Genomic DNA, 23,635 nt, shown 5'->3' with positions numbered 1-23,635 from the left:
GGATTATTCTGCAGAACAAGTACTTTTACTTTTGGTACTTTAAGTATATTTTGATGCTGATTCTTGTTTTACTTCAAATTGGAACTTTTTCTTGTAACAAAGTATTACTACACTGTGGTATTAGTACTTTTACTGCAGTAATGTATTAGAGTACTTCTTGAGGTGAAGAACACCTTTACATGTGTTCATTTACTGCAACAGACTAAAAGAACCAAAATATTTAGGAAAAGAAATATTTTATTTTTAAATCAACGGTCTGTTGCGATCAGGGGACGATGTGAATCAGGTCTTTAGAGCTTCCAAAGAAAACATTGGATGAATCCTTCTCCGCTGTCGGCCAATGAGAACACTCGGTCCTCTCAGGACAAGACGTGCTCCAGGACGCCTTGACGAATCAGCTGCTCACATTTCCACCGCGGCAGGAAGTGCTGCGGACAGACAGACAGACAGACAGACTGTAAGATGACTTCCTGTCTGACACGTTCACTTTGACAGACTGCAGGAACACGCACCTTTTTACTTCTTAAACACATTTCCGTGTCACTGTTGTCTTTCTACAGATTTATGCATTATTATTATTATTATTATTATTAAATGTATTCTTATATTTATTGTTTATATATTATTAAAAAATAATTTATTTTTTATATATTATTATTAAATGTATTAATAATTAATTATTGTTATATGATTAAATATTGTTTCCACACAATGCGAATAAAGTCTCTTCAGATAAAATAAAGAATTAGAAGTACATAAAATGTAAATAAATAATAGACTGTCACTGTTGTCCTACAGATTTCTGTATTATTATTAATAATAATAATCTTGTTTCTACACAATGCAAATAATAAAATCTAATTATAAACAAAATAATCGGCTTAAAATAAATAATTAGAAGTACATAAAATGTAAATGAATAATAGAAACTATACAAGAGCATTTAAAGTCAAAATTACCAGGCAAGCAGTATAAATGCACACAGTACCCACGGCTAGTGTTTCTGTTGTACTGCAGTGCAGTCTTAGTGTAAGAGTAATATGACACCATTTAATGATACTTGGTGTTTATCTGTGCTAATATAGAAAATATATTATAGTATATATAGTAGTAAGACAGTATAACATGTTGACATTATACAGTATAATCTAAAATGTAACGTGATGTGTATTTTACAGCAGTAGAAGTAGAAGAAGAAGAAGAAGCAACTTCCTGTTCTGACCTGACTGTTCTTCTTCAGCAGGATAACGGTTCCATCGTCGATCTCAAACTCTCCGTGGTCCTTTAAACATCTCACCTGGAAAACACCTGATGATGTCATATGGATACATATATATATGTATAATATATATATATATGATATGTATGAGACGGTTTAGAAGCTGCTGAATGAAGACAAACATGAAACTCGGCAAAAAAGAACCAGAATGAACTCCTGACAGACGAGACTACATTTCCCATCATGCATCAGAAGAGCGTCTCACCTCGATGTAAAGACTCTTTGGAGGCTTCATGTCCTGAGTGATGTCCAGACCCTCGCCCCCCCCCAGAGATCGCATGAAGGACGCCAGAGACTTCTTATACTGACTGAACCACTGCACCTGGTGACACACACACACACACACACACACACACACACACACACACACACACACACACACACACACACACACACACACACACACACACACACACACACACACACACACTGATTCACTTCCTGTGAAACTCAAACACGTCCTTTCACAATAAAAGCACTCCAGGAACGTGCCATTGAAGTGTTGCTCCAGCGCTCGTTGATGTGGTTATGTCGTTAAATAACGCTGTGGACCGGCTGACGGAACAAGGTGAAACAGAAACATATGATTGGTTGCCGCTTCACCGCGTCATTGGAGCGCTGAAAAAAGTGGAGACCAGCTCAACTCTGATGGTTCGTGTCCACAGTAGCGTTTGTTTATCGCGAGGGATCGCCTCGCTTCCCAGCATTGGTCGCTTGATGGGCTGCCACTAGACACCTGATTGGACAAACTCTTTCCCTCGTGGGCTGCTGCTCCCAACTTTCAAACCGGAACCAACATGGCAGCTCGTTTGGAAACTTTCTTCTCTTATATCATGAAAATAGTTTCACTGAAATGCGTTTCTGAAAACATTTTATGAGAGAAATAATCCATGTTGATGAATCTTTATTTTGGATCGACAACAGTTAGTTTGAAAGTTTCTAGGGAGTTTCCAGAGGCAGCGAGTCGCACCGGATGCCCCTGATCACATAACGTAGCCGAGACCTCAACGTTAGCGTGGAAAGGACGGAGGTTGTGGACATGTACCATTAGGCGCGGTCACACATGACCAAATGCAGGCGAGTGACCTGTCGAGGTGCTATTCAAACTGAAAGTTCACCAAAGTTGAACTTCAAATGAATACAAAGATGCAAATTTTCTTCGCCACCGGAAGCAAATGTTTTTTTCGCCCCTTCGCTCACACAGAATGGAAGTGAATGGGAGGCGTATATTAATTTTGTGTATGTGTGACCGTGCCTTTATTTATAGCGTGTCGCGTAGCGTCGGGCGCCAGTTTGTAGCTTCATGTCAGCGACTTCCATCGAAACGTTCATCTTCACGATGAACGGAATTAAACGAGAATAGATGAATTTAAATTCTGAGTAATCAATATTTTCAGTGTTTATCCTGCGCTGTTAAACAGGAAGTGATGTCACACTCACCTCCTCTGCACACATGTGGAAGCGGACGTTAGCGGGCAGCACGCTGCCGTACTCCCAACGCAGAGCTCTGATCCTCAGCAGGCGGTCGTAGCTGACGGGAGAAAAGATCTTCAATAGAACAGCAGACTGATGGTCACATGATGCACAGGTGTGTGAGGAGGGTTACAGGTGTGTGAGGGGGGTTACAGGTGCGTGAGGGGGGTTACAGGTGCGTGAGGGGGGTTACAGGTGCGTGAGGGGGGTTACAGGTGCGTGAGGAGGGTTACAGGTGTGTGAGGGAGTTACAGGTGCGTGAGGGGGGTTACAGGTGCGTGAGGAGGGTTACAGGTGTGTGAGGGAGTTACAGGTGTGTGAGGGGGGTTACAGGTGCTTGAGGAGGGTTACAGGTGTGTGAGGGGGGTTACAGGTGCGTGAGGAGGGTTGCAGGTGCGTGAGGAGGGTTACAAGTGTGTGAGGCGTTTACAGGTAGGCGGTGAGGCAGCGCTGGTTCCTCAGCAGGCAGCAGTGACGCAGTTTGATGGAGGGAATCAGCTCAGCTCGACCGTCGGCCTTCGCCTCGTTACTGAAACACACAGACAGTCAAAATGTAAAACCTACAACAGCATTAAAATACAGACACACTGTTTGTCCTCTGTTCTTCAGTTATCTTCTGTCTCTCAGGACTCACACATCAGTCTGGTTCTGTTCATAAAGAGCTTCCATCTCCTGCAGAACCTGCCGGAGTCCATCCTCCTGAAAAACAACAACATCAAACTGATTTAAACTGATTCTACTAGAGTTCATCTGATGTTATGAGACTTTGAGACTTATGAGAAAAGTTGTTCAGCCCAAATGATTTTTGTTGAATCCGAACTCCATTCAAAATTCTGTCAATTTTAAGTTTACCTCATTATTACTATTAATGTACTGACCTAAAACACGAACCTGACACATCTATCGATACATTAACAGCAGTCGGGTTGATTCGGCACTCACAGAATGTGATTCACCACCAGGCAACGTTAAATATTAATGAATATAAACTCTAACATTCACCTTTTTTCGCCTTGTTGTTACCGATTACTGACATAAATGTTGTCTGTTTTTCTATTATAATAAGTGTTTGGTGTGTTTTGTTTGAGCCGAACTGTGAAGGGACTTCTTGTGTTTTCTAAACGTCTATTGAAACATTTCTAAGACGTCTGTGTATCTTCTGATCAGCAAGACAGAGTTAAAATGTGAGATATTTGAATGAAGCTCGCTGTTACTGATGGTTACCGGTGGTCAGAAAAATATTAGAAAAATGTCCAAAAAGTATTTGTAAAATATGTGAAAAAACGAGTGAAAAATATGTGAAAAATATCCAAAATGATTTGTAAAATAGGCTGTGACATGCACTGACATATCCGTCTGTGTATCTTTTGATCAGCAAGACAGAGTAGTGTGAGATCTTTTAATGAAGCTCGCTGTTACCGGCGGTTTACCGGGAGGTCACTCACGTTAAAAGCGGGCAGCTGTCCGTCGCTCATCCGGTGAAGCTCTCTGATTAACTCGACGGCTTTCTCACAGAACATCCCGGCACCGTTAAATACAAACACAGCCGGCAGAATATCACATAAACTAGATCTTTACTGAGTCTCGCTGTGTTGACTTCAGCTCGGGTTATTTTTCGCGGCAAAAATCGGAATGTTGTGATCACGTGACAAATTGACGTGACGCTCTGCTGTGACTAGTGATGGGAACTTCGGCTCTTTTTAGTGAGCCAGATCATTTGGCTCAGCTCACCAAAGAAGAGTCGGCTCTTTCGGCTCCCAAAAGGCTCTTCGTTTTACCACCTCTGCCTTTTATAATTCAACCACATTTAGCGCTGTTTTGACCTATAATTAATATGTGTGTACATATATCACTTTAATTATTCAATATAATTATACTAAACCTTATAATTTCCAGAATATCGTAATTTTACATGCTGCTTCGTTTCCGACTGTCACTCATCTTGTCACCGCACTCCTCTCTCTCTTTCTCTCCTCCTCTTCCTCCTGCTCTGTACCTGTAGACCGTCAGCGTGCTGAATGTTGTGTTCATGACGTCCGTGCGACAAATCAGGTGATGACAGACAAGCATCATACGATCAAGCAGGGAGGGGCGGGGATGACGGTCTACAGGTACAGAGCAGGAGGGAGAGGAGGAGAGAAAGAGAGAGGAGTGTGATGCGCGAATAGCAGACAAGATGAGTGACAGTCGGAAACGAAGCAGCATGTCAAATTATGGTATTCTGGAAATTATTACTTATTACTATTATAATGAAAAATATGTGAAAAATATTAAAAACTATCAAAAATTATTTGTAAAATATGTGAAGAAAATAGTGAAAAATGTCAGAAAAATATTAGAAAAATGTCCAAAAATTATCTGTAAAAATATGTGAAGAAACTAGTGAAAAATATCAAAAACATATTAGAAAAATGTCCAAAAAGTATTAGTAAAATATGTGAAATAGCAGAATAACAGACAAAATGAGTGACAGTCGGAAACTAAGCAGCATGTAAAATTATGATATTCTGGAAATTATAAGGTTTAGTATAATTATATTGAATAATTTAAGTGATATATGTGCACACATACTAATCATAGGTCAAAACAGCTAAAGCTAAATTTGGCTGAATTCTAAAAGGCAGAAGTGAAGTAAAACGAAGAGCCGTTTGGGAGCCGAAAGAGCCGACTCTTCTTTGGTGAGCTGAGCCAAATGATCTGACTCACTAAAAACAGCCGAAATTCCCATCACTAGTTTTGAAGCTCCGGCGGCCGCGTTGGGACAAACTTCAAACTAGCGAAGCGAGATTCTCTCTCCCAGACACATGCTATATATTAACCTTTATTTAATAATAATCATGCTGTGAAGCCGCTTTATTCCCAGCAGACCGAGAGGTAAGGATGTGTGGTATATTATGAGTGTAGTTGGAAGCAGAAGAGCGCAGTTTATCTCAGTTGTTTTTTAACCCGAAGTCTGACTTCCGGTTAGCAAACAGCTAAAAATAAACCCGTCAGACAGCTTCTACTGCCGGTAGAGACTCACCGGAGACCCGGAGACCGACTCCAGCTCTCCGCACGGACTCTGTCTGTTGTTATAGACCTGTAGAACAAAGTGAGATATTGTTGTGGAATGCTGCATTCAAGTGACAGAAAAGAGGCTCTGAAATGGTAAATATCTTGTTTTGTTTTGAGTTCAACAACATGTGACCACTCGTTACTCGTTACTCGTTATTCGTTCCATCGCAGTATCAGCGCCCTGCAGCAGAGCTACGCTTGTAGCTGTTACATCCAAAAAGATATTAGAAAAATATCCAAAATATGTGGAGAAAAATTTGAAAAATTATGTGATAAACGTTAGAAAAATGTCCAAAACTTACCTTTAAAATATGTGGAAAACATTGTAAAAAATGTTTAAAAATTGTGAAAAAATATTAGAAAAATATCCAAAATATGTGGAAAAAAATGTCTGAAAAGTATGTGATAAATGTTAGAAAAAATATCCCAAAATTATCAGTAAAATATGTGAAGAAACTAGTAAAAAATGTCAGAAAAATATTAGAAATATGTTCAAAAATGATCTGTAAACTATGTGAAGAAATAGTGAAAAATGTCAGAAAAATATCCAAAATTATTTGTAAAATATGTGGAAGGAATAGTGAAAAGTGTCATAAACGTTAGGAAAATATCCAAAAATTATCTGTAAAATATGTGAAGAAACTAGTGAACAATGTCAGAAAAATGTCTCAAAATTATCTGTAAAATATGTGAAAAAAATAGTGAAAAATGTCTCAAAATTGTGAAAAATATTAGAAAAAATATTCAAAATATGTGGAAAAAATGTGTCTGAAAATTATGTGATGAACGTTAGAAAAATGTCCAAAAATTATCTGTAAAATATGTGAAGAAACTAGTGAAAGATGTCAGAAATATATTTGAAAAATGTCCAAAAAGTATTTTTAAAATATGTGAAAAATATCCAAAATTATTTGTAAAATATGTGGAAGAAATAGTGAAAAATGTCAGAAACATATGTGAAAAATGTCCAAAAAGTATTTGTAAAATATGTGAAAAAAAATATTAGAAAAATGTCCAAAATTATCTGTAAAATATGTGAAGAAACTAGGGAAAAATGGCCGAAAAATATTAGAAAAAATGTCCAAAAATTATCTGTAAAACATGTGGAAGAAATAGGGAAAAATGTCCAAAAAGTATTTGTAAAACATGTGGAAGAAACTAGTGAAAAATATTAGAAAAATATCCAAAAATGATTTGTAAAATGTGTGGAAATAAATAGTGAAAAATGTCTGAAAATTGTAAAAAATATTAGAAAAATATCTGATATATGTGGGGAAAAAATGTAAAAAATGTCTGAAAATTATGTGATAAAATTACAAAAATATCCAAAAATTATCTGTAAAATATGTGAAGAAACTAGTGAAAAATGACAGAAAAATATTAGAAAAAATTTCCCAAAATTATCTGTAAAATATGTGGAAGAAATAGGGAAAAATATTAGAAAAATGTCCAAAAAGTCCAAAAAGTATTTGTAAAACATGTGGAAGAAATAGTGAAAGATGTCAGAAAAATATTAGAAAATATGTCCAAAAATTAACTGAAAAATATCTGGAAAAAAATTTGAAAAATGTCTGAAAATTATGTGATAAACGTTAGAAAAATATCCAAACATTATCTGTAAAATATGTGAAGAACATAGTGAAAAATATTAGAGAAATATCCAAAATTATTTGTAAAATAGGCTGTGACATGCTCTGACATATCCTGCAGCTTCTATGGCGATGAAACTATTTTCTCCAAGTAGATGTTGTATTTTATTTTGGTCAGAGAGGGAATCAACATCTGGGAGTTGTTTACATTTAATTTTTGTAAAGATTTTTTTCAGAAAAAGTATTTGTAAAATATGTGAAAAAACGAGTGAAATTTTTTTGAAAAATATTAGAAAAATATCCCAAATTATCTGTAAAATATGTGAAGAAACTAGGGAAAAATGTCAGAAAAATATTAGAAAAATGTCCAAAAAGTATTTGTAAAATATTTGAAAAAGACTAGTGTAAAATATACAAAATTATTTGTAAAATATGTGGAAGAAATAGTGAAAAATGTCCAAAAAGTATTTGTAAAATATGTGAAAAAACTAGTGAAAAATATTAGAAAAATGTCCAAAATTATTTGTGAAATAGTGAAAAATGTCAGAAAAATATTTGAAAAATGTCCGAGAAGTATTTGTAAAATATGTGAAAAATATCCAAAATTATTTGTAAAATATGTGAAGAAACTAGTGAAAAATGTCCTAAAAATATTAGAAAAAAATTCCAAAAAGTATCTGTAAAATATGTGAAGAAACTAATGAAAAATATTAGAAAAATGTCCCAAAAGTATTTGTAAAATATTTGAAAAAGCTAGTGAAAAACATCCTAAATTATTTGTAAAATATGTGAAGAAACTAGTGATAAATGTCCTAAAAATATTAGAAAAATTTCCAAAAAGTATCTGTAAAATATGTGAAGAAACTAATGAAAAATGTCAGAAAAATGGCGATGACACTATTTTCTCCAAGTAGATTTTATTTTGGTCAGAGAGAGAATCAACATCTGGGAGTTTACATTTAATTTTTGTAAAGCTTTTTTTCCTAATTTCTTCATATGTGCTACATTGTAGCAGGAAATGTTGCTCTGTCTCCACCTGTCTCTGTGGACGGAGCTGACACAGCCTGTCTTCTCTAGTTTTCTCACATTAACCATAAATCGGTTTTTGTTTTGGTTGTCGTTGCTCCGACGCTCCCCGGAGACCATGGACGCAGCACAGTGACAACCACGTGGTGGTGTTTCTGCCCTCTGATTGGCTGCGACAGCCGGTGCTGATCAGCTGCTCTCTGCGGATCTCAGTACAGCAGAGAGCTCCAGCTGCTGGAGGAACACAGCGGGGACTTGGCTCCTCCTCAGCGGCTCTCAGCGCTCCACCGCCCGGGCAGCTAACGGCCTCTCACCGCTGACAGGCCCGCACTACAGGCTCGTCGTTCAGTCCGTTTAACGTTTGTTTTTGTCTTGTTTTAACGTTCCAGTGATGCGAAAGCGGAATAACTCGGAGGACAGCGGGACCACCGGCACTCTGCTGGACACCGACCCGGACCTGAAGCAGCGTCCCGGCAGGGGAGCAGCGGTGCCCGCAGCGGGCGGCCGGCAGGGCCCGGGAGAGGACCGGAGCATGGGGAAACCCTTCAGGAGGTAAGACCTGGACCAGGACCGGGACCGGGAAAGGTGTGTTAGCACCTGGACTCTCTGTCTGTTTATTCTTCTTTACTAAAGAAAAACAACATGATGGAAACATTATATTAGGAGATAATAAAAAGACTGAAAGGTTATATGATAGCCTATAAAGTTTATTAGTTTATTAGTCAGTACATAGTAATAGTCAGTTTATTAGATTTTAATCAGAAAAATAGAAAATAGTTTCAATACAGAAGTTGAGCTCATTCACAAAAACGGTAACATTAAAGCGCTGAACTGTGTTTATCCTGTTGTTGTACCACATTTATTCAATGAATAAATAAGCTGAAAAATAAATAATCAAAACTTAAAACTGTGGGATATATATATATATATAAAATAGAATATTTTTAAAAAGCTGAAAAATATAACTAATAAGAAAGTAACCGGGACCGGGAAAGGTGTGTTAGCACCTGGACTGTCTGTCTGTTTATTCGTCTTTACTAAAGAAAAACAACATGATGGACAAACATTGTATTAGGAGATAATAAAAAGACTGAAAGGTTATATGATATAAAGTTTATTAGTTTATTAGTCATGGATTTTAATCAGAAAAATAGGAAATAGTTTCAAAACAGAAATTGAGCTCATTCACAAAAACAGTAACATTAAAGCGCTGAACTGTGTTTATCTTGTTGTTGTACTACATTTATTCAATAAATAAATAATCAAAACTGTGGGAAAAAATAAGATAAAATATATAAAAAGCTGAAAAATATAACTAGTAACAAAGTAAATATTTAAATAAGTACAAAATAACAATTTCTGTTGATATCTGGTGACTGTGGAGTCCATGAAGGCAACGCCAGAGGTCAGACAGGAAGTTAACAAACCCAGTTCACCACACTGATCCATCAGTCTTCAACTCTGACCCAGTTTACTCATCATAGTTCTCAGTTCTCCCAGTATACACATTTATTACACACATGTTATGCGTATTTACTTCAGTCTGGTTTGTATATATAGAGACGTTTAACCCAGAGCTCTCCTGTCAGGTTCACTCTTCTTCTTCTGTTTAATCCTCATTAGAGCCTTGCAGCAGCAGCTTACTCTCTGACACAAGGTCGACCTGAACAACCAGACCGACCTGCTGACAGAGATAGGAAGCTGCAGCAGTGCATGCTGGTCAATATGAACACATTAATACCATACAACGTATATTGCTAACCAATGCAACATCAGCGCACATCAGCAGAGCTATGCTTGTAGCTGTTACACAAAAAATATTAGAAAAATGCCCCAAATATATTTGTAAAATTTGTGAAAATAAATTCGAAAAATATCAAAGAGAAATTGTGTGGAAAATGTCCGAAAAGTATTACAACAATGTCCAAAAATAATTTGTAAAGTATGTCGAAAAAATAATGAAAAATATTAGAAAAATATTTGTAAAATATATGGAAAAATTATGGAAAAAATGTCTGAAGATTCTGAAAAATAATCAAAAAATATGTGGAAAAAATAGTGAAAAATGCCTGAAAAATATTAGAAAAATATCCAAAACATATTTATAAAAAATGTGAAAAATATCTGAAAAATATCCCCAAATTATTTGTAGAATATGTGAAAAAAATAGTGAAAAATGTCCGAAAAATATGTGATACAAAATGACAGCAGGCAGGCGTTGAGCTCCACAAGAAAAACAGTTTGTTTCAAAAGATTATGGGCCCTATTTTAATGATCTATAGCGGCGTTTTAAAGTGCAGTTTAAAGAGTATAAAGTAGAAAATAATCTGAAAGAATATTAAGTATTTACTGATTAATTAGTTTATATATCCAGTCAATATGCTGCAGCATTAAACACATTAATGCATCAATAATTATAATACAATAATGCAATATAGATTATTCTGCAGAATGAGTGCTTTTACTTTTGGTATTTTAAGTATATTTTGATGGTGATACTTTTGTACTTTAATTTAGGATTTTCACTTGTAACAGAGTATTTCTACACTGTGGTACTTTTACTGCAGAAAAAGTTCTTCCAGCTCTGTTCTCATCAGTAAAGCTGTTCTTTATAGTGCTGCAGGTTGAAAGAGAGGTTACGTCTAAAATTAGATCTCAGTCATGTGAAGAAAGAACTGACAGGAAGTGACACACTGTTGGAGACTAAATGTGAATAACTTTTATTTTCAGCATCAGCTCTTTAATATTTGAGCCTTCGCTGCAGTTTGATTCACTGAGTGTCTCGTCACGTCTTTTAGGTTTAAGAGTGAAAGAAGAAGTTTGTTCTCCGTTTCACTGAATCAGCGTCTCGAAACCTCTCAATTCCCCACGTTGCTTCCTGCATGCAGTTACTGTCCTGCTGCGTGTTGTAGTTTTTCTTTCTGCTGAGTATTTATGAGTGTGCTTTAGCTGTAAAGATGATGTTTCTACGAGGCAACATGATGAGATGTTAAATGTCTGATGAAGACACCTCCCCTATTAGATATCAATATTCATACTTAAAAAAATGAAAAGGATAAAAAGATAAAATCAAAGATTGTATAATACATCCAAGTTTCAAGACTAGGCCGGAATACAACAATTGATTGAAATGTACAATTTACATAGAAGTTTATGTTAATATTACAAGTGTCATAAATCTTTGCTAATTAAAGTCCTTTTCAGATGTTTTTCAAATAATATGATGTGATGGAAAAATGTCCGAAAAATGTCCCACAGTTGTGTGCAAAATATCCCAAAAATATGTGAAAAATATCCAAACAATACGTGAAAAATATACAATTAAAATAAAAATAAATAAATATATATATATATATATATATATATATATATATACAAAAAATGCCCCAAAAATATCCGAAAAAAATGTCTGAACAACATGTGAAAGATGTCTGAAAAATGTTTGAAAATATGTCGGAAAAATATCCAAACAATATGTGCAAATATACGAAAAATGTGAAAAATATCCAAACAATATGTGAAAAATATACAAATATATATTTTTTAAATATACAAAAAAATTGTGAAAAATGTCCCAAAAATATGAATATGAAAAATGGCAGAAAATTATTAGTAAAATATGTAAAACCACATCAGTGAGCCTCACTGTGTCACTGGGTGACATGTTCCTTCATCATCATGAACACACTGTTGTTTATTCTGACTCAATCCCACAGCCACCGTCCTGCTGACACTAATACTCACTAGAGCTGAAACAATTAGTCGATTGACAGAAAACTAATTGGCAACTATTTTGAGATTCAGTTAATCGTTTCAGTCATTTTTTCGGTCAGAAAAAGTGAAACGACTCCAGTATCGTCTGATTCCAGCCTCTCAAATGAGATCACTTCCTGCTTTTCTTTGTCACATGTCATTGTCAACTAAATATTTTGGGGTATTTGGACTTTTGGTCGGATAAAACAAAACATTTGAAGACGTCACGTGAAGCTGTGATGGACATTTTCATGGACTTAACTATTATCAATTAATTCAAAAAATTATATGCTTATTAATTGATAATGAAATTAATCGGTAGTTGCAGCCGTACTCACTAGAGCACCTGATGTTTTGGGAAATTACAGATAAAACTATATATTTGTGTTTGTAAAGATTGATGTCTTCAGTAGGAACCAATGGGCCACAGACAGGAAGTCAGACAGTATTGAGAGACGGACCAAAACATAGCTGAATTTCATCTTGTAGTGTCTTCCTCATGCATAGTTTGTGTTGCATTCACTGACCTGTAGTCCTGTGGGAATCTCTCAGTGAGACATGCAGAGGTGTTTTCAGCTGCAGCTAGAGAATGTAGTACATAAAAATACCTCAGTGTTTGTTTTCTTCCTCGCTTGCGAACTATCGTTCAGCTCTAATTACGACTCAGCATCTTTCCGTGTCCTGCAGCTGTAACCAGGTCACTGCAGCAGATCTCAGGTATCCTACTGGAACCTGATTTCTCTCAGTAACCTGGTTTCTGTTCTGTTTGTGTTGTTCAGGTTTGTTTTCTAACAGTTAGATGTTGGGAGTCTCTGCAGAGCTCAGCTGGATGCACAGTCATCCTCTATAAGAGTCTATATAATGGAGGATTTAGTCTGTTGGCTGCAGGCCTAATAAGAGTCCAGCACTCAGACTAAGTGTTGACAGGCTTCATCGTTTATTTTATACCGGAGATGACGGATGAACTCAGTGTGTCAGACCGTGAGGCGTCGGAGAGAAACTCCGTTTAGAAGGAGAATTTCTGTATTTAAAGTGTTACATCTCCCACTGGTGTTAGAGATCAGATCTGTTTTAATATTTTTCTCTCTCTTCCACTTCAGTCAAGCCTAAAAACTTGTTTGCGATGTTCCAAGATTTTTTTTTATTTTCTGCGTTTCTACTATCTGAAAATGATTAGTAAAATATGTGTGAAAAAATGGAAAATGTCTGAAAAATATTAATAAAATATCTGAAAATGTCCAAAAAATATCTGAAAATTATTTGTAAAATATGTGAAAATTAGCTGTGAAAAATGTCTGAAAAATACCTGAAAATGATTAGTAAAATATGTGGAAAAAACACATCTTCTTAACATGATACTGACCTGTTTCTATCCAAATGTAGCTCAAATTTTAACGGAATTTCAAGAAAATCATCAAAAGAAAATGTGAACGAAAGGCTATTTTATTTGATTATCAGGAGCTGGTTCATGGAGATCAGCAGTACGTGGAAACATTTATACCACCGATGAAGAAGATGACGTCATTAAAAGAGCGCTAGTCGCAGCTCAAACTGGACGTAAATGTGAGATTAGTGTTAGTTTCATGTGTTAATGTGAGGAAGGTTCCATCAGATCAGTTTTAATCTTTTTCTCTCTTTTCCACTTCAGTCAAGCGTAAAAACTTTTTTGCGATATTTCAAGATGTTTTTAATTTTTCTGCGTTTCCACTCACTTTTTTTATACGTTACTTGAAAACCGGTGGATGAAAACGCACCTAATAATAACAACTTGCGTAGACGTGATCTAATATCTTGAAAATACCATAAAATGCTCTCGACTGTACTGGTTTCAACCTTCACTTCTTCTGTGGTGACTGATGGAGTTTCAGTGTGTCCTGCAGTCCCTCCTCCACCTCTCTGCGGTGGCTTCACCTCTGTGTGACCTTGAGGTTGCGGCACGCAGCGTGACATCAGCTAATAATACTGCTGAGCTTCCTACGACCGGCCAGCCGGCCCGGGAGAGCTGTAGTAACACACACTCAGTATACTGCACACAGTAACACAGTGTGAGTGTGTGTGGTAGTGCTGGTGCAGGGAATTAATCTCCCTGAAGTTTCCTCGACTGTGGAAACCGAATTCCTGCTCAGACCTGAAGGACACACGGCAGGAAGGAGGTTTATAAAGTGGAGATGCAGTCGGTGTAACTCTAACTGATGTTCAAACATCCTGTGATCTGACATTAAGTATTTATATGAGAGCAGAGTTAAATTATAGATACATAACCTGCAATACAACTCCCTTCTGCCAGTTAGGAGGAACAGCCCACCTTCTAAGATGCAGTGATGACTGAAGTGTGCAGATAGACACTGTTCTCTTAGCCGTGTTTCCATTCACATATTTTATTTGCATTTTGAAGCATTGTTAGAAATATATCCGAAAAGTAGGTAAAACATTTCCAGAAAAATTCCAAAAATTATTAGTAAAATATGTGGAAAAATGTCTAAAAAATATCTGAAAATTATATGTAAAATATGAGGAAAAAAATAAAGATGTCCAAAAAATATTAGTTAAATATGTGGGAAAATATATGGAAATTATTACTGAAATGTGAAAAATATAAGTGAAAAATGTCTGAAAATGTCCGAAAATTATTCGTAAAATATGTGGGGGAAAAAACCCGTAAAAATACCCCAAAAAATACCTGAAAATTATTATTAAAATATGTGAAGAATATAATTTAAATATCTGAAAATCTTGGTAAAATATATAAAAAATGATAGTGAAAAATGTCTGGAAATGTCCAAAACATATTAGTAAAATATGTGAAAAATATCTGTAAATTATCACTGAAATATGTGAAAATTACCTGATAGATATTAGTGAAATGTGAAAAATATAAGTGAAAAATATCCGAAAATTATTATTAAAATATGTGAAAAAATCCAAACAATATCTGAAAATGATAAGTAAAATATGTTTTTAAAAAAAACAGGAAAATATCCGAAAAATATTGAAAAATGTCCGTAAATTATTAGTGAAATACTGTATGTGAAATCTTTTTTGAAAAATATCTGAAAATGATTTGTAAAAGATGTGAAAAATGATTGTGAAAAATGTCTGAAAAATACCTGAAGAATATTAGCGAAATGTGAAAATTTAAGTGAAAAATGTCTGAAAATATCCGAAAATTGTTAGTAAAATATGTGAGGGAAAAACAGTGGAAAATGTCCTAAATTTTAGTAAAATGTGTGAAAAATATAAGAATATGGAATCAGATTTATCAACATGAAGTAAAATAAATCTTTCAACCAACTATCTAACATATAATAAATATTTTATAAATAACGTACTTTAATGACTGGATTGTGTCTGTGTGTTTTGGATGAAGAGATATTGTGACCTTTCCTTTAGCTTCAACACGTCAGCGTTTATCGCAGAGTATCTGCTGGTGTTGTTCTTTCCAGACCTTTTCCCTGACAGTGAAGGTGACAGTTTGTTGACTCAACAGTAGAAATCAGTCTGATTCTACTGTGTCTCTGTGTCAGCTCAGATAAATAAACAGAAACAGACAAACTGCAGTATTTTCTGATGATCTCCTGAATGAGGAATAAATAGTCAGAATTTACATAAAATAATTAAAACACTAACGTTTCCAGGTTTCTTTGTTTTTGTTAGAACTCTGCTGCAGCTGCGTTTTGTTGTAGTCGTCTCTAGGCTGCATTGTTGTGCATTGTTGTGACCTTGACACTGAAACAGGAACCTGTTCCTGTCTAAATCTCTAAGCCTCCAGTTTCTTTTACCAATGACCTGATTTCTTCTATTCTGACTCAACTGGTGCTCCGAGGGATCAACGTCTCCTTCACTCGTTAGTCTGGTTGAACCATTGGACAACGTTTTGTTCTCCATGTACTAAACTAAATAACATCTATAAGTAAAGAGGACTTTCTACAAGCTGAAAGCATCAAACAACATTCAGACATGTGAAAAATATCCCAAAAATGTCCAAAAATTATTAGTAAAATTTGTGAAAAATGTCAGTTATTTTGCAAAAATATTTTTAGAAAAATGTTAAAAACAAATATTATATATATATACATATATATATAAAGTGAAATAGGCCCCAAAAAAGTGAAATATTCTCGAAAAGTATTAATAAAATATGTGAAAAAGATGGTAAAAAATGACCAAAAAGTAGCAGAAAATTGAGTCAAATATGTAAAATAATAGTGAAAAATGTCCCAAAAATATCTGAAAATTATAAAAAAAAAGTGAAAATATTTCTGATGAAATGTATAATGTATAAGTGAAAAATATCCCAAAGCATATCTGACAATTATTTATAAAATATGTGAAATAAACAAGTGAAAAATGTCTGAAAAATATCCGAAAGATTATTTGTAAAATATGTAAAAAATATCTGAAAAATATCCCAAAAATAGTAGTAAAATGTGAAAAATCTAAATGAAAATATCTGAAATTTCTTCGTAAAATATGTTGAAAATATCTGAAAAATATTGAAAATATATCTGAAAAATAGTCCTTTCAGCCATCTGTCTGTACCCAGTCAAGCCTTTGTGGCAGGAGATTCATACATTTTCAACATTAGTGTATATTCAAGTATCCTCCAGTTCCTCCTGTCCACATGTCCAAGTCTCCAAATATAATGATGTAAATAAAGTAAGGTAGGAATTCTGTAATGCTCCGGAGGAATAAAAAGTGCAAGGTGTTTATATTTGTTGGTGTTAAACATGTAGAAATGCAAGTGTGACATAAATAAGTTTAAAGGTTTTGGAGGTCCTGCAGACGCAGCAGACTGAATAATGAAAGAGCTGCTGGATCCTGTGACAGCAGGTTATCAGAGTGAGCGCTCAGCTTACAAACACACCGAGAGACTCAAATATCTCCTTTATTTAGAATAGATCAGCGAGGCTCCTTCAGTGAGCCAGATCAAACAGTAAAGCTGCACTTTATTATTTTATTTAATGTCTAAAACTGTATATTTCTTTAAAAGAAAAAAAGAAAAAGTAAATATAAGCGAATTAAAAAATAAAACTGAAGAGTCATATAGTAATTTAATTTCATGTTCAATAATATGAAGGAATACATAAGCTGAACATAATGAATGTCTGGGTGCGTTTGTTTTGTAAACCTCTGGTAAAGTAACAGTAACGTGGACGTGTCGGCGTGTGTCCTCAGGTTGGGTCTGGTGGGGAAGCTGAAGAAGATCATGTTGTGGCTGCTGGTCGTCTACGTTTCCATCCCCTTCATCATCAAACTCTGTCCGTCCATCCAGGCCAAACTCGTCTTCCTCAACTTTGGTGAGACACAAACTTTAATCCTGTTTCACTTTAGTCCAGACTGATCTCATCTGTCTCTAGTTTTCATTCAGTCCCTCCAGGATTTCACAGGCTTTTTCTGGGCTAAAATTCCTAATTTCAGGAAGTTGTGATGTTTTTTTAGGTGTTTTCTTGCAATAAAATTGCAGGATTAGTGAAAATTGCAAATATATATATATATATATATATATATATATATATATATATATATATATATATATATAATTCGTTAAAAATGAAAGGCAACTTGTTCCAGTGAGAATAAAACCGCACTGTTTTGAGTGTTCTCAGTAATCAAAAAGGCTCAGCATTACAAAACTTATAAACACAATATGATTTATTTGTAAATGAGGAAGTGCAGCTGGGGGTATTCAACAAAGTTCACAGTCAAAACATCATCAAATATTAAAGTGCACAGAACATTCATATTTGTCAATAACAATTACAAAATTATTAATAAAATATGTGAGAAATTTAAGTGAAAAATGTCATAAAAAATGCCTCCAAAAAATTCGAAAAATGTCCAAAGAATTTCTGAAAAATGTCCAAAATGTGTGCAAAAAAGTCAGAAAAAAATCAGAAAAATGACAGAAAAATCTCCCTCCGCACGCCGCCTGCCTCTACGGTGTAACGCAAGTGTGTCAGAAAGTCATGTGATATGTCAGTGACCTTTGACCTCTGCCCCCCCTCTTTCAGTGAGGCTGCCCTACTTCATCGACCTGAAGAGACCTCTGGACCAGGGACTGAACCACACACACAACTTCTACCTGGAGCCGGACACCGGACTCAAGATCGGAGTCTGGTAACACACACACACACACACACACACACACGCACAACCACACACAACCACACACAACCACACACACTGATAAGCTGGTCTGACGCAGCAGAAACACACACACAGCTGAGTCAAACCTCTCACACGTGTTACACACCACAAAAAGTATCTTTTCAGTATAAAAGTACAAGTCTGAGGTACTAGTACTTTACTTTAGTATTTCTGCTTCATTACATTTATCTGACAGCTTTTTTAACTTTAAAGATTTTTACAAACAAAACATATGAAGAGTTTATAGACCCTTTTCAGAGTCGTTGTCATGATGAGGTCAGATTGTTGGCCAACACCAGTAGTGGGCTAAAGTTACACATCTATCCAGATATCACATACATTTGAGATGACAGTAGGTTTATAATATTTAGGTTTCATGATGTTTTGATTTATAATTTGAATCATGTTTTCAGGCACACAGTTCCTGCTCAGATGTGGAGAGAAGCTCAGGGGAAACGAGGCGACTGGTACGACTCCATGTTCAGCTCCACGCACTCTGCCATCCTCTATCTCCATGGAAACGCAGGGACAAGGTGACCTCCCACACACACACACTGACACACGCACACACACGCACACACCTCCGTCAGTCCCTGTTTGACCTTTGACCTGTTTGTGTTTCTGTGCAGAGGAGGAGACCATCGAGTCCAACTGTATAAGGTGAGTTTACACCTGGTGTAGCTGCTGCTGCTCACCTGTAGAGGGCAGGTGTGACTCACCTGTTCACCTGTAGAGGGCAGGTGTGACTCTTCTCCTCCTGTCTGTCTTCCTTCAGGTCCTCAGTTCGTTGGGCTACCACGTGATCACGTTTGATTACAGAGGTGAGAGTCATTCACACGTTTAACAAGCAAAGCTGCTTTAATACTGACAGCACATCTGAAGAGAGAGTCTGTGTCTGTGTCTGTGTCTGTGTGTGTGTGTGTGTGTGTGTGTGTGTGTGTGTGTGTGTGCAGGGTGGGGGGATTCAGACGGCTCTCCGTCAGAGGAGGAGATGACGTCAGACGCTCTCTTCATCTACGATTGGCTGAAACGGCGGATGGACGACAAAACACGGCTTTACATCTGGGGACACTCTCTGGGGACGGGGTAACACACACACACACACACACACACACACACACACACACACACATATAGATAAACATATGAATAAATACACACAAACACACATGCATAAATAAATACACACACACACACATTAATAAATACACACACATAAATATATAAATAAATAAGTACACACAGATACATAAATACACACACACACACACACATAAATAAATATGTAAATAAATACACACATAAATAAATACACACACAGTCGGTTCAGTAGCAGTGTTATAATTAAATATGATTGTTTTTCAGAGTTGCCACCAACCTCGTCAGAAGGCTGTGTGACAGAGGTCAGACTCTCACACACTCACACACACACACACACACACACACACACACACTGATGCATCAATAACATATCAGCTGATTGACAGTGTCTTTTTGTTTGAATAAACTTTATTGGAATTGTAACTGGACAAAATGACATGTGGCCGGTTAATTGATCCGTACATGAGTGTTCAACATTAATGAAAACACTCAATGTCTAAAGAACAACAAATAACGGATCCATATGTTGAAGGGCGGCAGTAATATTTCTCATTTTATTTTCAGGAAGTCCTCCTGACGCGCTGATCTTAGAGTCTCCGTTCACCAACATCAGAGAGGAGGCCAAGAGCCACCCCTTCTCCATAGTAACACACACTCTCACACATACACTCACACACTTACAGGAGGTGCAGGTGTGTGTTTGGTTAGTACTCAGTGTGTGTGTGTGTGTGTGTGTGTGTGTGTGTGTGTGTGTGTGTGTGTTCCAGGTGTACAGATACCTGCCCGGCTTTGATTGGTTCTTCCTGGACACCATCACAGCCAACAACATCCGCTTCGCCAGCGATGAGAAGTACGTGAAACCATTTTTTTTAATCATGTTTAGGAACTTTATTCGAGACTTATTTTGACATAGTAAATCTAATTTTCTTTAGATGAAATACATTTCCTAATTCCATCAACCACATATCAAACGTTGGCAACAGCTTTCTGGCTAGCTGTGGGGATAGAGAGATGGCCTGGCTTCGTACCTTTCTTTCACTCTACCTGGCTCAACCACCCCAAATAGCACAGTTAGAAGGGCAGGGGGACATTCCTTATTAAATCAGATGAATGAGAAAAAAAATTATAAAAAATAAAAAAAAGTCGAGGGTCACAAAAAAGTATAGTAGTTCACAAAAAGTAAAAAAAAAAAAAAAAAAAAAAAAGTCATAACATTATCTGTCACAAAAAAGAAAGAAAGTCACAAAAAAGTAAAAAAAAAAAAAAAGAAATGCCATAGTATAATAAGTCAAAAAAAGTTAAGTAAGTCAGAGTATGTCATAATAGCAAGTCAAAGTATAGTTAAAAAAAAAAAGTCAGAATATGTCACAAAAAATAAAACAGTCCTAGTATTCTATGTCGAAAAAGAATCTGAGAAAAGTCATGATATAATAAGTCGAAAAAAGTTACAGTACAGTATGTCAAAAAAAAGTCACTCTTTACTCTAAACTATAACTTTGTTTTTACTTTTTTCAACACACTATACCATGACTTTTTTCAGATCTTTTTCAACACACTATACTATGAATTTTTGTAAAAATAAATCAGTACAGTATGCCGAAAAAGTTCGCGAAAAAAGTCATGGTATAGTGTGTTGAAATATTTTGTGAAAGAAGGTTTTTGTATAGGGTGTCTAAAAATTGAGTGAAAAAAAGTCATATAGTATGTTGAAAAATGTCATTAAAAAAAGTCATAGTATAAATGTATATATTTGTGTATATATATATACATATGTAAATGTATAAAATTACGTTTTCTTCTGTTTTTTAATTTCGACATTTTATACTATGACTTTTTTTAATGACATTTTTCAACACACTATATTATGACTTTTTTCGCGAACTTTTCGACATACTGTACTGATTTATTTTTACAAAAAAAATTGTGAAAAAGTCATAGTATAGTGTGTTGAAAGAGATCTGAAAAAGGTCATGGTATAGTGAGTCGAAAAAATATATATAATTTCAGTTAAAATATAAATAGTAGTGACATCTAGTGGCTGTTAGACAAACTGCAGCTGAAACTTCATATAAAACTCTACAGCTTATTCTTCCAGTGCCTCTACTGCTGATGTTTGGTTTTAAATAACACAACAGTAACATCATAATGTCCCTGAATGTAACTTTACATAACAGAGTAATGTCATAACGTCCCTGAATGTAACATTAAACTGTTTGTGTTTATTCAGTGTGAATCATATCTCCTGTCCTGTGTTGATCCTCCACGCTGAGGACGACAGTGTCGTTCCTTTCCATCTCGGCAAAAAGGTTGGAGAGAGTTTTACCTCAAGTTTATAACCAAGATATTTTTATAGAATAATTTAATTCATTGAATTGTCTTTCAGTTGTTGAAATAGTAAACTAAATGCTGTGTGGTTTGCGGCTGCTTGCTTCCTCCTCCTGCAGCTTTACAACTTGGCGTCCCAGTCAAAGAGCCTCAGCGGTCACAAGGTTCAGTTTGTTCCTTTCCCCTCCTCTTTGGCCTACAAGCACAAGTTCATCTACAGGAGCCCAGAGCTGCCAAACATCCTCAGGTACCAGCAACACAACCACGACCACAGACCACTGTCAGAATACCACATTAAAACAGTCCGACGTTCTGTCTCCTGGTTACCTGAGTTTAGCTCGTCACAATGAGACAATTTTCCACCAAATTTTGCTATTTTTAAATTTTGGTGTTAATGAGCCATTAGTCTTGTTTGGACCTCCTGAAGGTGACACTAACATTTCTATCTGTGTTTTGTTGTTGTAGTGATTTCCTCGGAACAGCTCACCAACAGACGGACGATTCAGCCTGAAAACAGACTCTTAATGGAACGAACACAAACACACATTACCGTTTGTTTTCTGATCGGACTGAATATTCTCGCATGAACTGAATAACAAACACATCATTCCTTTTTATTTCTGCGTTACCATTCCTCTCACACCAACACTGGCTTCACAAGGCACAGTTTTTAACGTTGTGCAGAGCGACGAGGAGGACTCCGACAATGATCATACCAAACTGTAGAACGAACAGAGAGACTTTTTATTGTTTTAATATTTTGATGATCTTGATTCTTCACAATCTGTGTGATTTAAATTTTTGTTTGCTGTTTTGGGGTCCATCTGCTCATGTCTGACTCTTTTCGAGATCCAGTTTGTTTTTAATAAATGTCTTCTCAGCTTGAAGGCCTGTTATGACTTGAATTATGAATTAAATATTTCTTGTTTTATGTAGCTGTGGTTTTATTGATTTTTTGGTGGCAGAGAAAAACACTGAAGCTATGACTGCGAGTAAAAATCTAAAACAATTAGAAAAATATAATATAACATCAACAATGATGTTACAAGTGCAAATGGTTTATTTTCAGCAACAGACATGAGGGCAGCAAATACAGTACTGAATAAACTGACGAAAGCTTTTTAGTTTGAGTCTGACTGAGTCATAGTATAGTATGTCATAAAAGATTAAAACAAAGTCTAATATAGTATGTCATAAAAGATTATAAAGGCAGAGTATGTAATATGTAAAATGTCATAGTCATAGTACAGTAATAAAAAGTCAGTATAGTAGGTCGAAAAAAGTTTTTAAAAAAAATCATAGTACAATATGTCAAAAAAAGTCATCAAAACATTTCATGGAAAAAAGTCATAGTATAGCATGTAGAAAAATTCAAAACATACTATACTATGACTTTTCATGACATTTTTTGACATACTATACTATTACTTTTAATGACTTTTTTCGTCATAGTATACGATTTTATAATTTTTTTTGACACACTATACTGTGACTTTTTTAATGAAATATGATTTTTTTTGACATGCTACAATAATAATCTTTTTTTCAACATACTATACTATGACTTTTTTTCTGGATACTATGACTTTTTTTTCGCCATAACATACTTACTTTTTTGTACTTTTTTTGACTTTATGACTTCTTGAAATATTGAAGGTTGTTGGTTCAATCCTTATGTGACAGATACACAGCTATTTCACAAGTCATATTACACGTAAAAAAAAAAAGAGTACAAAAAAATCAAAGTATAGTATGTTGAAAAAAAAATAATAGTATAAGCATGTCGAAAAAGAAATCATATGCATGTTGAAAAAAGTCGTAAAAAAGTCATAGTATTTCGAAAATATTAATGAAAACTCATAGTAAAGTATGTTTGAAAAAGTCACAG

General features: G+C 35.5%; 2 protein-coding genes across 7 annotated transcripts; one reads left to right on the top strand and one right to left on the bottom strand.

The window, feature by feature from the left end:
- Nucleotides 1-248: 248 nt before the first annotated feature.
- gins1 (GINS complex subunit 1 (Psf1 homolog)) lies at nt 249-5,898 on the bottom strand. 2 transcript variants are annotated; one of them, XM_074647271.1, is made up of 7 exons: nt 5,775-5,898; nt 3,387-3,451; nt 3,183-3,281; nt 2,720-2,810; nt 1,485-1,601; nt 1,223-1,297; nt 249-428 (listed from the first exon to the last, which is right to left on the bottom strand). In XM_074647271.1, exons 1-7 carry the CDS (start codon nt 5,868-5,870, stop codon nt 360-362), a joined length of 612 nt encoding a protein of 203 aa, XP_074503372.1. In that variant the 5' UTR covers nt 5,871-5,898; the 3' UTR covers nt 249-359. The 2 variants fall into 2 exon arrangements, with proteins under 2 accessions (XP_074503372.1, XP_074503373.1); XM_074647272.1 differs by lacking the exon at nt 5,775-5,898 and adding an exon at nt 4,198-4,403.
- On the top strand, nt 5,503-22,682 carry abhd12 (abhydrolase domain containing 12, lysophospholipase). Of its 5 annotated transcripts, none has more exons than XM_074647270.1 (14): nt 5,503-5,626; nt 8,811-8,973; nt 17,350-17,471; nt 18,186-18,291; nt 18,735-18,854; nt 18,951-18,981; nt 19,097-19,142; nt 19,275-19,407; nt 19,687-19,724; nt 19,987-20,066; nt 20,190-20,272; nt 21,650-21,728; nt 21,867-21,994; nt 22,213-22,682. In XM_074647270.1, the coding sequence occupies exons 2-14, from the start codon at nt 8,813-8,815 to the stop codon at nt 22,256-22,258; spliced, it is 1,173 nt and encodes a 390-aa protein (XP_074503371.1). In that variant the 5' UTR covers nt 5,503-5,626; nt 8,811-8,812; the 3' UTR covers nt 22,259-22,682. The 5 variants fall into 5 exon arrangements, 4 of the variants coding, with proteins under 4 accessions (XP_074503371.1, XP_074503369.1, XP_074503370.1 ...); XM_074647268.1 differs by having other exon boundaries at nt 19,987-20,154; nt 20,185-20,272; XM_074647269.1 differs by lacking the exon at nt 5,503-5,626 and adding an exon at nt 5,762-5,899.
- Nucleotides 22,683-23,635: the final 953 nt, after the last annotated feature.

The sequence above is a fragment of the Sebastes fasciatus genome, chromosome 9 (genome assembly GCF_043250625.1).
Source record: "Sebastes fasciatus isolate fSebFas1 chromosome 9, fSebFas1.pri, whole genome shotgun sequence".
Taxonomy (NCBI): Eukaryota; Metazoa; Chordata; class Actinopteri; order Perciformes; family Sebastidae; genus Sebastes; species Sebastes fasciatus.
Note: the sequence above shows the minus strand (reverse complement) of the source record. Positions and strands in the feature narration are given on the sequence as shown.

Bases quoted from the DNA above. Each gene is read 5' to 3' on its own strand.
- gins1 (XM_074647271.1), bottom strand. From the start codon at position 5,870: ATGCAGCATTCCACAACAATATCTCACTTTGTTCTACAGGTCTATAAC. The intron at 1,298-1,484 runs GTGAGACGCTCT...GGTGTTTTCCAG, and splicing joins CAAAGAGTCTTTACATCGAG to GTGAGATGTTTAAAGGACCA. The intron at 429-1,222 runs GTCAGAACAGGA...GTCTGTCCGCAG, and splicing joins TGCTGAAGAAGAACAGTCAG to CACTTCCTGCCGCGGTGGAA.
- abhd12 (XM_074647268.1), top strand. From the start codon at position 8,813: ATGCGAAAGCGGAATAACTCGGAGGACAGCGGGACCACCGGCACTCTG. The intron at 8,974-17,349 runs GTAAGACCTGGA...GTGTGTCCTCAG, and splicing joins ATGGGGAAACCCTTCAGGAG to GTTGGGTCTGGTGGGGAAGC. The intron at 21,995-22,212 runs GTACCAGCAACA...TTGTTGTTGTAG, and splicing joins GAGCTGCCAAACATCCTCAG to TGATTTCCTCGGAACAGCTC.